Below are 18303 nucleotides of genomic sequence, written 5' to 3'. Positions count from 1 at the left end.
CGAGAGGACGCTCAGCTAGCACTCGCTGCACTGCGGCAAGGCAACCAAGCGCCGTGCAACCTGTCTTGTCTGTGACACGAGAATCTCTCTGCCCAGTTCCCCCGTGCCATTCTCTCTCACCCTGCATTCCAATTGGATAGCTCTCCAGCCGCTTCTGGCGCCGATTGGCCTGTTGGCTAGCGTGGTTGGTTGCGCCGGTCCCGGCTCCTGCGATGTTCCCGGGGTGTGTTTAGTGGAGGAGCGGCCCTTTGGACGGTGAGCTATCAGGTCACGATCGGTACCCGCACTCATTCATTCTCATCATGAATCTCTGAATCACGCCAAGGAAATGTAACATGTAACATGATCTGTGTTGTGTCTGTTGTATTGCGATGTAACGATGCTGATTGTGATATGACATGCGGTGATGTGTGGTAATTGTATTGTAGAGAGCACTTTGTCTCATGTAGAATGTCTTTATATGCAGGTTAAGTGTTGTTCCCTGAACAATATACACTAGATGTAGAATGGGCTCTTTGCCCTATAAATAACTAGAAATGCTATTGTTTATCATAACCATGACAAGTGGTGCTCTATAATATTATGCAACTGCTTCTAAATTTATGTAGAATTATACATTTTCCAGATTTGCTTTAGAGATGGACCCCTAAATGATTTTTAGGGGAAGCTGCTGAAGCTGCTGAAGCTGCAGAAGCTGCTGCTAGTTAGAATCTAGTAATATAAATATGGAGAAGGCACTCCTTAAAGAAAAATGGACAGGGCTCTTATAATATGTTTTATTGTCATGGATTTCTATGAAATGATAAAAAATTACTTTTCTCAAGTCTGCCGCACTCCATCCCCATTGTAGTCTGTTTTTTGTGCTGCTTGATATGGCTGTTTGATGTGGTAGGAAAATGCTCCCCCTGAAATTACTGCCCCTGCTTTTTTTCATATGCATGTAGGAGGTCTCATTAGACCCCCAGGAACTCTTACATGAGCCAGCACTGCAGCTGGCTGGTGGTGAGTATAGTGCCCATATGCTTTGACAAGCAGGAGGCAAGCTGGGGGGCAGGAAAAGAGGCAAATATTAGGGGGGATTCTGGAGACTCCCTCCATACATTTGCATGGGGGGGCAAAATGGCACGATAACGGGGGCAGTCATATATCAAATGTCAGATATCATAAGTGTATGTGATGGCTAGAGTGTCCCTTTAATCAGTTACAGAAATAGCTGTCAATCTTGACGTCTCTAACCACACTTGATCCTTATCATAGCACTGACACTGGCGGTGTTAAAATATGTACTGAAACACTGTCAACATTATCGGGGGGGGGCAGCACCTTCTTGCCTGGAGGACAGGTAAAGCCAAGCCCCATCAGCCCCTTGCCCCCCCGGTAACTAACACACGCACTGGCACAAATATTTACACACATACTCTTCCATCAACTCATACTAACACAAACTTACACATCCGTACTCTTGCTGTGCTCACACTAACTGATCGTTCATCATACGCCTCTTGGTACACGTTGCATGGAAATTCAAAACTCTTCAGTAAAAAAAGGACATTTCAACTAAAATACTACTTCTTACTTCCATAACCAATTAAAGCCCAAATTTAGCTGGAGTCTTTTTGTTCAAGCTAGGGAAAGAAGCTTCTGTGGAGATGGTCAGTTTATTTACGTTCTTCCTTATCTTTTCAGAAGATTCTCAATGGACACCCCAGCCATCATATGCACTTCAATGCAGATGATAGCTGCATGGTCCCTTTAAACAGGGGACACCGTGGGAGTGGGTTCAGACCCTTTGTCCGCATTTGTGGAAAGTTCTCCCATTGATTTCAAAGAGAGCTTTCCTTCCGCTGATTGGCTGCTTCAAGAAAGTTGAAGGAAAGTGTTCCCATTGACTTAATTGAAATTGTCTTTAACTTCCTTAACTGTGCGCCAGTGGCTGGCACCCATGCAAAGTGCAACTTATTTATTCATGGCATACTTATTGAAAAAGTAATGCAAAATGAGAGTAAAGTGTTCTGTTAATGACAGGAGCACTTAAAGCTTTGTTGCTCACCCGATAGAAAACATAGTTTAATACACATTTATTAAACGTGTCCAAAGAGGAAAAAAGTACTAACCTTTAGGAGAAGCTCTTAAATTAATGGGACTGTTCATGCGCAACCCCCCCCCCAAGAACCATTGCAAACAAAGTGAAACTCTAGGAGAGGACCTTTTGGATGGGGATGAGTTGATCGGGCTGGATCATCTGTAGAGGTTGTTGGTAGTTCAGGTAGGGTATGGGAAACCAATGGAGTGATCGGCGTAGTGGATGAGGAACAGTGACAGAGTGACTAGTCTAGCTGCGGTGTTGAGGATGGATTGGAACGTATAGATCATATATGTGGCATTTCATTTAATTTCTTTATTTCACCTTTCAGTCTAGTCTTTTTAGTTCTGAAACAGAAATTCACCTGCTCATCTGCTTAAAACACATCTTCTCTGATCTTTCTTTTTCAAGCATCATCTTAATTTACACACGAATGCACATGTCTAATGTGAATTGTATTGCATCCTATGTTGCGACTAAAGGGTTAATAGGGTTCGGCTTCATCTGCCAGATTTAGCAGCACTAGCTGTGCCTTCCTGTTCTACATTATGGATGGGCACTAACTGGAGATGCTCTGTTTCTGCAGACCTCAGAAGTGTAGAAGAAGCAGCTTTTTGATTGGACACACCAGCCCTTAGCTCCTCCCATTCAGCGTCTGCTCCAGCTTCATTCCCAAACTATCAGATCACTGCTGAGAATTCTCTTCATTCATAACCCTTCCTGCACTGATGTTTCTCCCTCTCTGACCAGGTAATTTATAGCATGTGCAAAAAAAAAATTTCTGGATCCTTAATCATTTTAATCCTTGTTGGTGCTAAAATACTTTGAATTTAAATCCTGAACATTTGTTAAATTATGATATGTATTGATATAGAAATATAGGAATTGATGGCAGATAATAACCATTTGGCTCCATCTAGTCTGCTTATTTTTGCCTGTTTTAAAGATTAAGACCTTAAACAGTCTTTGGTCTCGTCTTAGATTCAGGATAGCTTTATTCCTATCCTGTACATGTTTAAATACCCTTACCATGTTAACCTCTAGCACTGTGAATATGCTTTTTTCTGGTTGAAAGATAATCACTGTATTTATATTGTAATTATTGTAGGCATCCATTGACAAGATGAGTGGTGGATATTCAGAAAATAATAATTATCCCTATGATAATAATCAGATGGTTTTGGACATGATTCTGTATTCCCTTGTTGGTGTTCCTCAGCCAATTAATTGGGAGAGTGTCGCAAGGCTGGTTCCAGGATATACATCCAAAGAGGTAATTTATACTTTCCTCTCTAAATGGTTGGTGGGCTTTGATTGTATTAAGAATTTAAGCAAGATGTATAATGCATTTTATTCTTAATTCCTGGTCTTCCTAGTCGCCAGGATATTATATCATAACATGTGCCTATCCAGAGAACCTTGTACCATGATAACTGTATAACTACTACACTTACTATACCTCCCCTATACTGTAATACATACATTTACAAAATCCGCGATAAAAGGTTATTTTCCAGCTTTTTACACACGTTTGGGGGTCACTGGGGCTGTACAATAAAAGCATCTATAGTGAATATTTGCTAGTATTAGCCATTCGATTGTAGTTTTTGGTTGAGAGTTATAGGGGTGGCAGTCAAACAGCTAGAGGCCATGAAATCATAGAGTGTATGATTTTCACTTATAAGAACTGGTAATTCTGGTCAATAGTTTTCCGGTAAAATATTTCCTTTTGTTTTTATAATGTCACATAAGAAAATGTTTTAGTATTTTTGGTTTATTTTTCATGAAGTCACGGGAATTCTGTAGTTTGGAGGTAGCTTGATAATTCACATGTCAGTGCCCGTGCAGCTGGGTTTTATCACCACTTTAGCTTATAACCTTATGGCTCCTGCTGTTTTGCATCATTTGTTCATTTAATAAACCATCAATAAATAATGTATGTTCATTAACAGCAACACAAAGCCCTTCTAAATGATTTACTGCTCTTTCTTATCAGAGCATGATGGTAAGAAGGCTAAGTATGCTGGTTTCTTAAGCAGTCGATGAGTGGACTTTTCTAATGACTTCTTGTCACTGTATAAGGTGACTCTGGTTATGTCCCTTAGAATGTAAAAGTCTCTAACGCTTTCTAAATCCATCAGCCTTTGTCCTTTATTTAATGACGGAGGTCAATTTTACCATGAATGTTTCTTCTATATTCATACAGTGTGCCAAACGATTTGAAGAACTGCAAAGCAATGGGGCATCTCCTGTAGACAACCAGTACAATCCATTAATGGCAACTGGAGGTGTACCTCTTGAAAACCTAGCTACATATATCAAGAGCTCTCTGCTCGATTCAGCAGAGGACCCGGAAGATATGGCTGTAGGACAAGGGAGCATCCCTGCAACAGGTACTGAACATGAGGGCCACTCTTAGGCTCACGGTCCACTCTTAGGTGGACCCTGCAGTGCAGCTGCTCTTCCTCCTGCAGGGTCCGCGAGTCATAATCCTTGCACTTTACCAATCCAAAGTATATTGATTGAGTAATTATATTTTGTTTATGATCCAGTATGTATTTAAAAATACATTTATCTCTTCTTGTGATTAAGGAAGATCTGGTGCTACTTCAAAATGTTCTGCTGAAAATGACAAATCACCATCCACTATGAATGGAGACTCTGTAGGAAGCCAGGGGTAAGACACCGATTTACAACACAGCGAGCAGCATGCTGCAGGCTGATTTTTCTTTTTTGACCTCCGAAGCATAACTTACAACTCACGTGTATATATATATATATATATATATATATATATATCTATTTATATCTATATATATATATATATATATTCCAATTTTCTGGGTGTTGCAAAAGTACAGTAGTTCTGTTAAATGGTGTTAAGTGTTGGACTAGACCAAGAGCCTCCTTTTACCTCTGTATTAGTAACCTCTTAAATGCAAAACGTTGGGTCTTCTATCATTAATTATAAATCAGGTTAAACCATATTTCTTTTTTTGCCTGCTGGTTCATAAGGTTGATATGTAAGGCATTTTCCCTATGAAAGTCCACGTTAATGTGATTTTTATAATTCATAATTTTTTGGTTTAAAGGCCAAAGATGGTCATCCATGTATGTGATGAAGCCAAGAACCTGAAGGAGGACTTTGTGTGTCCCCGTGATCTCCTGGTATCAGAGATGAAGTACTTTGCTGAATATTTGTCTACTGATGCCCAGAGGTGGGAGGAAGTTGACATATCTGTTCACTGCGATGTGCAGATTTTCAACTGGCTGATGAAGTATGTGAAACGTAATTCAAATGATTCAAGTGACAAAACGGAGGTACCAAAGCTTGGTAAGTGTCAACTCTCAACGTTCTCTATTGTAATCTGAAAAACTAGATAGGTTAGAAAAGCATGAATGGATAAAACTGTATTTTTGGTGTTGGTTACATCATCATTTTCTTCATTAAAGGAAATGCAAACAAAGGTTTCAATGGGACACCTTCTTATACATTTTACATTTTATTCCATCTTTTTTTGCCAAGATTACCACATTTGTAAATTTCACCTCACTATCATAGCATGGCCCTCTTAGATATGTAATATATTTAATCATTTATTGCAGAACCTTCAAACGTCATTTCAATTCTGATTTCCTCAGAGTTTCTGAAGATGGATTCGTTGGTAGGTAGATCAGATCTAGTGTTTTGGTTGCATGTTACATATTGTGATGGATGTAAAGAAAGATTATTTCCCAAAATAAATAGAATTGAATTTTAAATCACAAGATATTTTTCCTTGTAAGCAGCTTTCTTGGCAACATTATGAGACAAAATAATTGAGGTCACTTATGCCACTGTATATGAAAGTAAAAATGGATATTGCTGTATTACCCCCTAGGGAAGATGGAGTCCTTTAGTCAAAGTTTATACCATTCAAGGATGTGTGACTGACCTAGGACAGCTTCCCCAGTCACCTCCGTGGTTGGCAACCAGGTCCCATAATGGTGCTGAACTCCTTTAAGAAATGGAGCACCAGGATTTGGAATCCATAGTGGTTGGGGAGATCAAACATCTCCATTGACACTGGGGGCTTAATTACATGAGAGGGCAACCCGTCCCCTCCCCAGTTTTGTACCAGGGGGACTGCTGCCCCCCCTTGGACTTGCTGCCCCGGGGCTGGATGTGTTACTGTTACAACTTATTTGGCCAATATGAAGAAAAACAAATGTAAAGTCGATAAACTTTTGGTACCTCAGATGAAGACTCTTTTCCTTTAGTTAATCACCACTAGTGTTTTGTAATGAATTTGCATAGAGGAAAAAACATTGTTTCTGTTTTTGGTATTAACATATATTAAAATGCAAAATACCAAAGAAAGATTTATTTACCAAAATAAGGGATGCATATGAGTTGTTGTAAGTTGAAATCTAGCTTCTGACGTGCCAGCCACTGCAGGTTTTTCCTGTGAAAATGGCGGCTTGGTCCATCCTTATGCATAGTGATGTATATCAGTGAGATCACTTCATGGAATATGTATTATAGAGAATAAGTCAAACCTTTTGACAGAAATTCCCCTCAACAAGTCACGGTTTACTGAAAAAACCCTCCAGATGTTACTTCACTTCTGTCAGATACCTGCTAACCCCAGACAATTTCTGAATGATTTTATTGTGCATTTTTATAGGTAGAAGAATGCATTAATTACTGTCACAAAAACATGAGCGCTATCGTGGCAACTCCATGCAATATGAACTGCATCAATGCAAATCTCTTGACACGCATCGCTGACCTCTTCACGCATAATGAGGCAGATGACGTGAAGGACAGAAAAGACAAGTTTAAAAGGTAAAAGTATAAAAATGCTTCCCTTTCTGTATTTTCATCAACCAAAACAACCGTTTTCAAATATTTTTCCTTTGACCTTTAGGTCACAGGTGGACCTTGTATAAACAATAGGGGGTTAAAGGTGCTGTTCCACATTTTTTGCCTAACTTTCTCTGATTTATATATGAATAAATACTACTGTGAAATGCTTCTTAAATGAGTATATATTTCTTTTTTTAAATAACATACTATTTTGCTGTATTTTTTTCTTGAAACATTTCAACAGTACCTCTGAATCCTGTCTGTCTTCATTGCTCAGCCTTCCTATCTCTGGCAGAAGGGACATTACCTTTAAGGTCTTCACATACATCATTGCCATCACACCTGTCACACGAAACACCTCACGCAATAACACTTACTCCCCACAACTAGCCAATGTGGCCATTACTATGAATTAGGATCTGTGAAACCTTGCTGTTTCACATACATGAGCATGAAATAAGAGGTGAACAGGGTTCTTGGTGGTTTTACTTCACTTTACATGATGCAGAGCGTATCTGGGGACATTGCCCCCATGTGGAACAGCGTCTTTAAGATAATAATTGAAAAATGGCTATGTCGCGTTAGCAAGTGACATCTCCCATTGGTTGATGTGATGATAGGACCACTTTTTAAAGGTTACATATATAACCCCATTGATACTGTTTGATTATAAATCAAACTTATACATTGGCATAAGGTCACATAAAACATTTTTAAGCTTGAATGTGTTTTAAAAAATGTAAATAAATTCAGTTTTCTAATTTTTATTTCATTAGCAAAATATTTTGTAAGAAGATTGAGAGATTGTTCGACTCAGACTACAGGAACCCGGACTCTCCAGCAAACGCTTCAACTCTATACAGGTAAAGATCTAAAACAAAGCATTACTGGGAAAGATCGAAAGCATTGTAACACTGAGGAAGAACAGATCTCATTTTATTATTTTGGAGGGTGGCTTAATTTGCGTCTCGGTCATCTCTAGAATTATTTTTTGTGTTAATGTTTAACTACAATATTTATTTTCTAGATGCTGCTTGTGTAAGAGGCTTCTGACTAAGGAAGCAGAGCAAAAGATTGCATGTCTACCAGGAAAAATCAACATAGACCAGTATGGAAACATAGTGTACTTTCACATAAGGTACATTCATATATTTTGTTTTGTCTGTTCCTAGAGTAGCTTTACACCCTGTGCACCTTTGTGGTTTGGTGCTTCATTCATCCACTTCATTGTGATGTTCATTCCTACACTCCACTTACTAAAGGTGATCAAGGATATATTTGGAATAGCTGGATCATCAATATCTAACAAATAATGGTCCCATTTTATGTCATTATTTTTATGTTTCTTATTTATAATTTGGATATTTTCATAACATATTTTTACCATATGATAAATTCTACAGGATCGGCACCACTGCTGTCAAAATCCCAATTTATGTTAAACTACAATAATGCTCAACATGTCTTGGCTTTTTATGTCTTGGAAGGCCAAAATGCTCCTTTACACACTACCCAGTATGGGTGATCATCGTAAGCAGGGATAGTTAGAGGGTCCCTCCTGCCGTGTCAGCATTTATGCCACAGGACAAGATTGTCCGAACGTCTGTTGTCCCAAGAGCTGTTTTACTGAATCTGTCAGATGGGAGCCAGCAGTGCTACAGTTTTGCTATGACAAAAGAGAAACGTGGCTGTCATCAGACAGGGAAACTTCTCTACTGAGGATATACTATCAGGACCTAGTGGTTGTTGAGAGCGCTTTATTTTTTTCACCATGATGTAATAATACATCCTCATGGCCAGAAGGAGCTAATGGAATATGTTGAATTATGAGTGTGAACACTTCAGAATTCAATGTCAAATCATTGGTGTCATTATTTGACTAAATTTATAATTTCATAATGCCTTGTGAAGTCATGAGTTGAAACCACAACTTGGTCCTTTCACTGTTAAGACCAGTGAATGTCCTAATTTTCAGATAATAATTGAACTCGACAAAATCCATTGGGCATTAGGGATGAGTGTTGTCAGACCCGTGTTAATTAGGGAAATTGTACAGTAGGTTTGCATGTGTAAAATTCACTTTCCTTTGTATATGCCAACGTTCCTGCATTATTTAATTCTGCACCTATTTTTCAGGGACAAAATGTGGGATGTCCACGAGTACCTGACCAGTTTATTTGAGGAGCTTAAATCATGGCGAGATGTTTATTGGCGGCTATGGGGGACTATAAACTGGCTTACCTGCTCCAGGTGTAAGCAAGTGAGTAGAGCTGTTGGTTGCTTTGCCGAACGCTCCACAACGTGCAACTTTCCATTAAATGTGTCGTTTTTACATCGATAATATTTGAAATTATTTTGTACACAGTTATTTTTCACCAAAATATGGTTGCATGAATGTGTTGTTGTGATATAACTGGTTATCTTAGTGTGTGATGTAACAAAGTAAGCCTGGTCAGATATAAATGGGAACTTACCTTGCTTCACACCCTAATGACAGCCACGCTACAGGTTCTGTAATTGTATACAGGTAATTCAGTAGTATATACCCCAAACCCTCTGGTTTTTAAAATATGTACCCCATGATATTGTTTTTTAGCACACTATTTAATGCCTTGTGTTTCCCTGCAGTCATTCCTGTGCACTGAGCTGTCACACTGCCAGTATCACCCCGAACCGGCAGTGTATCCTGGTGCAGCAAGCTCCCTGGGGTCACCTGGCACCGGCATGTACCCCTGCTGTAATCAAAAAGTACTCCGATTTGACCCTACCCAGCTTCCGAAGGTAGCAGTCTACCGCAATGATAACCTTGTCACACGTGAAACACCTTTTTACAAACATTTTGCTTTCTTGTCAACTAGGGCTGCAAACTTAGAGACCATGTCATTGCTTTGCCCGAGGGAGGTGAAGGCCCTTCTTCCAAAGTGCTCTATGACCTTCTGCAGCGCAGAGACATCATAGTCGTGCCTTATTCCGTCGACGGGAGTGGGTAAGAAGTCATTTATAACCTATGCATCTAAAATGTCCTGCGCCACAGGCTCATGTATTCCAAATCTAATCCAAATCTGCATTGGGCCTGAGTTATACAATTGGCATGATTTACTTGATGAAACCCTTGATCTTTTATATTGTGTGTGTGTGATATGTATGTTGTTCTCTTGTGTTTTGCAGAGAGTCAGGGATCGTTTTAAGCAATGATAAAATTCTTGACTGTGATGTCAACTTAGGATCTAACCCTTTATGTGGGCCGAAGTATGGCGAGATAAGTGCTGTAAGTGCAATGTCTTACAATAACCATACATATTATATATATCACATAATGTTTTATCCTGAACAGATTGTAGAAATACTTCCTAAATCCTTGTTCTATCTGCCTATTTTTAGGCAGAGCTACTTAATCTGTTTAGCTATAGATAAACCAGTGTTATACCACTAGATCAATCCGTGGAACCTTCCTTTCCAAAGAGCTCCTTAATCTTCTCTTAATAGTTGTTTTAAGAGGCTATAGGCTTTGATAATATGGTGGGAAGTAAAGCTGTTAACATGTTTTGCCACTAATTTGGCTTGTTCCAGCTTTTAGTATGGATCATATTTGGAGATAAAGTATGTTTTATTGTTTGCTCGTGTTATTAAGTGTGAGCCATAGCAGAAATCAGAGGAATGCCAAATAAAATGATAAATGTTTTATTAATTTTCGGTCTACCCATATAATTTCCTAAAAAAAAAAAAAAATATTTCACTGTAGAATAAAACTAGTAAAGATGTACATAAGTATTAATCTGTAAACTTAATGTATACTAATACTCTGTGTAAGCTACCAACTTGTCTTATTGTTGTCGCTCATGTGGTCCTTCATTTCTGTTTCTCTCTTTCTTGGATAGTTTCTTTCAGTAAAAAACTTCAGTCTACAATTGGTAAGTAACCCTAGGAATATCTCGCTTGCCAGCCGATTGGGGAGTTAGGGAGGAACCTAGGCTATGGTCCACTACCAATGCAAATGCTTTTTGCTGTGAATCACAGGAAAATTTCGGATCATGATAAATCTAAGATGAATCTGACGCTGAGTATTAGGGAGAATTGACACATGTCCAATAAACCAATTGAATTACCAGTACCCTATTAAGGCAAGCGAAACAATGTGTTCTTCAGACTTTTCCCTGCACTCACCATCCGATTGACATGATGGGGCTGGGAACTTTTGGCTCATGGGCAAGCTGAGCCAAATTACCCAGTAGTAAGGTGTCATCTAAAAAAAATTTTAGCAGACAACATCACTGTCCAGTACTGTCCCCCTTATCCATTTAACCTTAAAGTTACTTAACCTTACATATACACGGTAATAGTAAGCATGCCTTCCTTTTTTAGAGCCATTTAAAATAAATATAAAAAAATATGACACGCAAAGAAATGCAACATAATGCAAGTTTTCAGTTCAGTACTTTGGATCCAGATACAGGTGATATTTATATCTATTGAGGGAAATAAATGTCCACTACTACTTAACGCAGGAGAGAGTTTTAAGGCTTCCATCCGCTAGGAATCTTTATAACTCTCCAAAGTGCCTTGACAATGAACAGATCATAGAGGATAGTGAGATCAGTATGTCTTTAAGAAACAATTCAGAAAGAATGCTAGTTCTCTCTTGCTTTTCCCTCCTTGTCTCTTTTATGTTTCTTTCATCCAGCTTTGTTTGATCTTTTTTCCTGCTCTTATTAAACATAGCATTTTAACCCGTGCTGTGCCCACGTTATATATTATTTTTATCTTATTTCTTTTTTTGGCTTCAAAATAAATTTGGGCTCATCAATCGGGTTTACATTCCTTTTGGAACATATTTGCTGCTATACAACATATTCAATGCCTTTTGTGAATGTTAATTTGGTAAAGTTAATTTTAAGTTTTATTTCTGTGGTCCCGCCAAAAAATGTCCTAGTATATGTGTCTCCACAGTCATCACAAGTCTTAAAAATTCTGTCCCTGGCACTTTGGTGAAAGGAGGGAAAATCTTTGTTTTGTCAAGATGCATCTTCTTCTGTTTCAGAAGCAGCAGTCTTTGTTGTCAGAAGAGGACGACTACACAACTGGATCCGAAGTGACAGAGGATGAAGTTGGAGATGAAGAAGAGGTGTCAAGGAAACAAGGTAGTTCTTATGTTCTCAATGGCTTCCAAGAAACACTGTCAGGTGGCGGTTAATAGAAACAGGGTGCTATCCAGTGGAGTATTTATGGGGATCGCTGATCAATGACTGTGCCAGGCAAGTGCCCCTAGCCGTCCTCTAGACCCACTCCTTAGTGGGCAGCAGTCTGATCTGCACCATCTGACCTACCAAGCTACAGAGGACCTCCTCTGCTTTCTTCTTCCTGCGTAGCATCAGGATATGAAGTCACAGTACTGTGCAAAAGTTTTTGGCAGGTGTGAAAAAACGCTTTTAAGTAAGAAGGTGGGCTACGTAACCCTGCTGCTGCATACCAATGGGATGGATTATGGATAATAAATAAGTTATCATTATACTTTGTGGAGTTTGATCTTTTATAGGCTCCATCAGAAATCTTCAGCTTCTTGCTGTTAGTGCTTTCAAAAATAAACATGTTAATAGTAAAAATCAAAACTCTAGAAATATCAAATTAATTATTTGGTGTGATTGACCTTTGTCTTCAAAACACCATCCGTTCTTTTAGGAACACTTGCACAAAGACAGGGATTTTGTAGGTGTATGATTGAACAAGATACATAGGAAATACAGCCCTACTACTAAAATTGGGTGACCAGAGAAATCAAGGGTTGTCATATCATAGATATAGTTACTAATATCAATATGAACAAAATAAATACAATTATAGCGACATCATGTAAATATTAAATCATGTAAACTATTTTTTCATAGCTTTTATTCAATATGAAAAAATAGTTTACATGAATTAATATTTACTAGTCTTTTTTCCTATAGGGTCGTCTTATATTCAGCCTTTTTCGTTTTTCCTAAATTAACATTCAGATTTTGGGGGTCGTCTTAAAATCGAGCAAATGCGGTAGATATAACAGGTGTCCAGAGAGAACGGACTTATACATAATCATTAAATTACTTGGGTAATGAGAAAAATATTTTTTTTGTTTTTATTTCCTTTTATTTGCCAACCTGCCCCCCCAGTTATGTACATCTGCCCCCAGGCTTGCCACTCTGCCTCCCTGATATGCCTTATACCCCCCTCTATGCCACTCTGACTCAGCGCAGCGGGGAATTCTCCTCTCTGGCAGCCGGGGAAGGTATGCGCGATGCGTGTAGACAACCTCCGCTGCTGCCAGCACTTTCGCCAGCACTTGGTGATAGAAGCCCCAGTGGAAGTGCCGGCAGCGGCGGATCTGGATCTTAGTCTCATAGTCAGACCTCATTTGAGGTCTGATTAGAACACGACCTTGATTATAAGACGAGAGCATTTGCTCTGAAAAAAACCTTGTCTTATAATCGAGCAAATACGGTATTAAGAAGTGGAACTGCTGTTCTTGCAAGGTTCTGTGCAGCGCTGAATACACTGTCTACACTCTGTTTATTCCTTAACTGACGACACGCGGAACAACTATCACAAGGTTTGCGCTTGTTATTTTTTCTAAAGCTTGTGCTTTTATTTACATAATGCCATGAAAAAAAATACCAGAGGCCTGATATCCCGAACAGAAATGTAAAGCAATTGTTAGAGAAATCAGTTTTTGGAAATTAGTTTCAATATCCCTCAAATATTCTTTAGCATTTAGTCATGTCTTAATATGCATTTGTACATCATAATAACTGGATACATTCAGTGTGGCGAATGTCTAAATTTTCTTTTTTTTTTTTCAGTAGGGAGAAAGTCAAAGACGAAGAAATCAACTAAGCAGCCTAAAAAGCATGTTTCATCACCTTGTATAAGTAAAAGGGAAAAACAACAAGAAAAGGTAAATGTTTTAACTACCAGCAATATAAATATGTTATGTGCTCATTTCTATAGCGCGAAGGAGACTTTAGATATGCGTTGTGCCGGTGCATAAAGTATTTGCTTCTATGATGCTAACAAAAATGATCAGGTACCAACAGTTCCTCATTCAGAAAACATGAACTTCTAACTTCTGTATAAACTGATATTGTTTCTCCTATTTTTTGACTATAGTAAATTAACGCAAAACGTGTTGTTATTGTGTGACTATGAAACAGGACATAGTTTAATGCTTGACTTTTTTTCTCTCTCTCTCTCTCTTGCAACAGCCATCACGAGATTCCTCTCCATTTACGTGAGTGCATTTCTAAACAACTCTTTCTGTTTACCTTTCAAAGCGAAATTAGCTTTTTTGCATATATATAATGCTTGTGTTTCAACAGAGTGAGTCTTCAGAGGAATAAGTGGGATGCCTCTCGTTCGTTAAGATATAACCAGGATGCCCAAAGAGAAGACGGTGTGTGACACTTAGATAACATTTTATTTTTTGACACAGGTATTATTCCCACTTTAAAAATGCCAACATTGGCAGAGTAAGTCTTTGGTAATTCAGCCTTTCCACCATATTTCCTTGTTATATGAAGACTTACAAATGAGAGACAGCTCCTCTTATCCTTAGGTGTAGCAGGAACAAAAAATACCCAGAACATGTCCCAATCTTTAAAAGTCATAAACACTTCTTAAGCAGCCGTCCCATCATAGGAGTGGAGTGGGCCTTTTCGTTCGGATCATGCATATCATTCTCACCATGTTTACCAAAATGGTTGTGGCTCATACCTGAAGATCACATGTAAAGATAAGTCTTCACTGCTTACTGGCAGAAAAATCAGAAAATATGCTGATACAGGTGTCCATGTTCTTTACTAACTTGATTGGATTGTCAACATGCAGAAATCTTAAATACTCCCATGCCGGTAGACCACATTCCTGGAAATAATTATTTACTTTTTCTGTTAAGGGTCTTCCTTGTAGAGAAGTAAAGTTAAACACTGTAAGCAATAATATGTGCTCAGAGTTTAGACAGTGATCTGCTCCATCAAATGTCCATTCTGCAGTCCACGTTATTCATTCTGATGACCAGAAGAGGTCCCTCCTCACGAGTACCATACTGAATAGCCAGACTTTGGCAACATCTACTAGATACTCCAATATACTTTCTCAGTGGTCCTTGCGATTTCTGTCTTGAACTTCTTTGAAGTTCAACAAGGTTTTGAAGGGACAAGGTAGACCCTAGGCTGGCCCTCACCTCAGCTCTCTGCCTAAAGTGAGATAGGATTCTGTTGGCTACCTTTTGCCCTTCACCACCTTTTAAAAGGGGAGCACAAACTACATACTTGCACAGTAAAATGTGAGGTTTTGAAGGTCTCTAGAATCAGTTATTTAAATTATTCAGACCACCAATGAAGTCTATTTTTGAGAACATCTCTTGAACTTGAACTACAATCCACACTCTGAGTATCTACATCTTGAGGAGAGTGACAGTTTGCAAGCGTCTACATACACTCTGAAACCACTACATGCTTGATACTCTTGCCTAAAAATATTTGATTATTATATGCATAGTTCTTTGAGTGGTTATTTCCTATCATGTCCTTTGTTTATCATATGCCTTGCTTAATATTATAGGAGATTACCTGAGAATTATCTTTCAGTTTTCAAGGAAAGGCTTTGATTGTTTTATAAATGTGTTTTCCCTGTCTAAAGATAAGAGGAGCTTTCAGACAATTGGATGGCCCATAAGACACATATATATATATATATATATATATATATATATATATATATATATATGTGGTTGATTGACCTAAATTGTGAAAATAAAAAACAAATGAACTTTCCTTTCCTTTCCTTTTGTGTCAGACCAGCGAAGGATGACTGAAATCACAGGTCACCTGATAAAAATCAGATTAGGCGACTTGGAATGTGCCAAAGCCAAGGAAGGGAAGGACGTAAGTATTACTGTATATTCTCCATTTGCTTGCCATATACTTACTCGTTTTTCTTTGCATGTTCGTGCTATTATTTTTTAAGGGAGAATCCAAACAGTTTATTCTTTGGTGGCACTAAACAGAAAATTGGTTATGTGTGGTTCCTTTACCTATGTCTACAGATATTTTGTGTATTAAACATTTTGTCAGAGTGTCCATTTAATTAGAACGTATACAAGATGTTGCATTGCTTCAGATAAACAGACATTCTACTTATCTATAGCAGGCAGCAGGTATATACTCGAGACTGGAAGCTCAAGTCAAGGCTACTGCTCAGACCAATGCTCGACAGAGTAATACAGAAAAGAACCCAAGGTAAGAGATTTTATATATATATATATATATATATATATATACATATACGTCTGCCAGCTTCAATGTGTCTGTCTTCCTTCGCTGATTCTCTGACATAGCTTTTTCATAATGGTCTATGGTTTCATTTTCACTTCTGTAGTTACCTATTAATCAAATTTATTTTATTTTTTTACTCATTTTGTAGGTCTAAACCTCGTTTTGGTCTGGGAAGGCCAACATAAATAAACCGCATACTGATTATGCTATTGCAACATTGAAACTGGAAGCTTGGTGAAATTAATTATTTGCCTTTTTGGGAGAGGCAGGACCAAGCTTAGACGTTGGGCAGCAGACCACTGGCGTTCCAAAGCTTTGATGGTGGGGCGCATGAGCTGGGCACAGCTTCCTCAAACACTGGTGGACCACCCGCAGAATAAGGGGAAGTAGACAAAAGTTTTGCCGTACTTGGAGCCCAACCCTTTGCCTCATGCAACGTACTACAGTTGAGGAAATCTGGGCTTATGCCTTGTCTGCCATATTACTGGGTCATTTGGAGAGGGTAATTTATTAAAAGCTTTGCAAGTTTTACCATGTAGAGGCGGCATCAATTGTTTTGTTTTATCTGTAAATATTGTTTTTTTTATTAAACATATTTTAAAAGGAAATTATTGCATGAGTTATTTTTTCCTCTATATTCACATTAAAGGATATTTAACGGATGAATATTTACTATCTCACTGAATGGTGCAGTTCCTCTTATACAGAACACTAACTGAACTCTCTAGTATGCTAAGCAAATAAACCTCAGCATATCAATTTGCAACAACTAACCAGTGCCTTCTTTTGTGTCACATAAAAATATAGAATTTGATTGCATATAAGAACCATTCGGACAATCTAGTCTGCTCATTCTTCCTGCTGTAAAGACATTAATACGTCCTTGGTCCTGTGTAATAAGCATTGTGTCTACCCCATGCATGTTTAAAATCCTTCACTGTATTAGCCTCTACAACATCTGATTGAAGGCTGTTCCATTTATCTACCACCCGCCAGGTAAAGTCTATCCTGTACATTAAAATGAAAGTATTTTTTTTTTTTTTGTCACTGTGAATCATCTCCAAAATAAAGGTCTCCAGAACAGTACACCCTGTAAAGTGACAGAACCAACTCTATCTTTCTGCTACTAATGCCTCTAGCTATACAACTCAGCACCTTGCTTGCTCTTTTTCAGCGCTTAATTGGATTATCTGCTTACCTCTAAGTCCTCAGAAATAATTACTCCTCTTTTTCTGTTGTCAATGATAGAACAGTGCCCCCAATGCTATATTCTACCTTACAATCTTTACATCCCAAGTGCATTATTTTGCATTTATCAACATTAAACTGCAGCTGCCACACTCACAACCATTCTTCTCATTTAGTCACAAAACTTGCCATATGGCTTGTTCCGCCAGGAATGTCTCCTGTGTTGAAGTCCTTTGTTACATACCATTTGTAATATTGCTAAAAAATATGAAACCCAATACTCATCCCTGAGGTACAAGACCTTAACACCATTAACTACAACCTTCTGTCTCCTGCCACAACCATTGCCTTATCCATTCAGCATCGAAACCCAATTTATTTATAAACCTTCTAAATGCTTTTTAGCGATTTATGAGGCGACTCTAGGATTTCAGGACAACAGTAGGAGAAGCCCAGGAAAACGATGCCATAATGTAATGTTGAGTTAATTGCAGAATTAACGGGAACTATGTCAAATGAACACTCGCGTAACAAATAATAGTATAACAAAAATCAACACAAATATATGGTACGATTCTTTCTTGTTCCAAAACATTTTGGATTATGTCATCACACTCCAAACTGGAGTCATTGGACTTTTTTTATTGTCGTAGTCACAACAGGATGCAAACAAGTTTGTGGGAGTGATTGTGTAGACAAAAGCACAAATTTAGAGACACAGCCTACTCTCCTAAACCAATAGATTACTGGGAAGATATGAATATCTTTTCTTGGGATATGTATTTTCCTGCTTGGATTAAATTAAGTTTACAGCAACAACGTCACGTTTTCCCAGGAAATGTATTAGAAGAATAATCCTGGCATACCCTATGTATATG

The 18303-nt window shown here is 38.3% G+C and overlaps 1 protein-coding gene across 1 annotated transcript; it reads left to right on the top strand.

Moving 5' to 3' along the window:
* The first annotated feature begins 73 nt into the window (after nucleotides 1-73).
* SANBR (SANT and BTB domain regulator of CSR) lies at nucleotides 74-16845 on the top strand. The gene is made up of 22 exons (XM_053460661.1): nucleotides 74-255; nucleotides 2670-2833; nucleotides 3192-3356; nucleotides 4290-4476; nucleotides 4676-4760; nucleotides 5176-5417; nucleotides 5690-5752; nucleotides 6755-6911; nucleotides 7709-7795; nucleotides 7960-8070; nucleotides 9069-9192; nucleotides 9561-9713; nucleotides 9791-9918; nucleotides 10101-10200; nucleotides 10811-10843; nucleotides 11971-12070; nucleotides 13766-13860; nucleotides 14168-14193; nucleotides 14282-14355; nucleotides 15759-15847; nucleotides 16110-16201; nucleotides 16386-16845. Exons 3-22 carry the CDS (start codon nucleotides 3207-3209, stop codon nucleotides 16420-16422), a joined length of 2133 nt encoding a protein of 710 aa, XP_053316636.1. The 5' UTR covers nucleotides 74-255; nucleotides 2670-2833; nucleotides 3192-3206; the 3' UTR covers nucleotides 16423-16845.
* Nucleotides 16846-18303: the final 1458 nt, after the last annotated feature.

This window comes from Spea bombifrons, chromosome 3, assembly GCF_027358695.1.
Source record: "Spea bombifrons isolate aSpeBom1 chromosome 3, aSpeBom1.2.pri, whole genome shotgun sequence".
Taxonomy (NCBI): domain Eukaryota; kingdom Metazoa; phylum Chordata; class Amphibia; order Anura; family Pelobatidae; genus Spea; species Spea bombifrons.
Note: the sequence above shows the minus strand (reverse complement) of the source record. Positions and strands in the feature narration are given on the sequence as shown.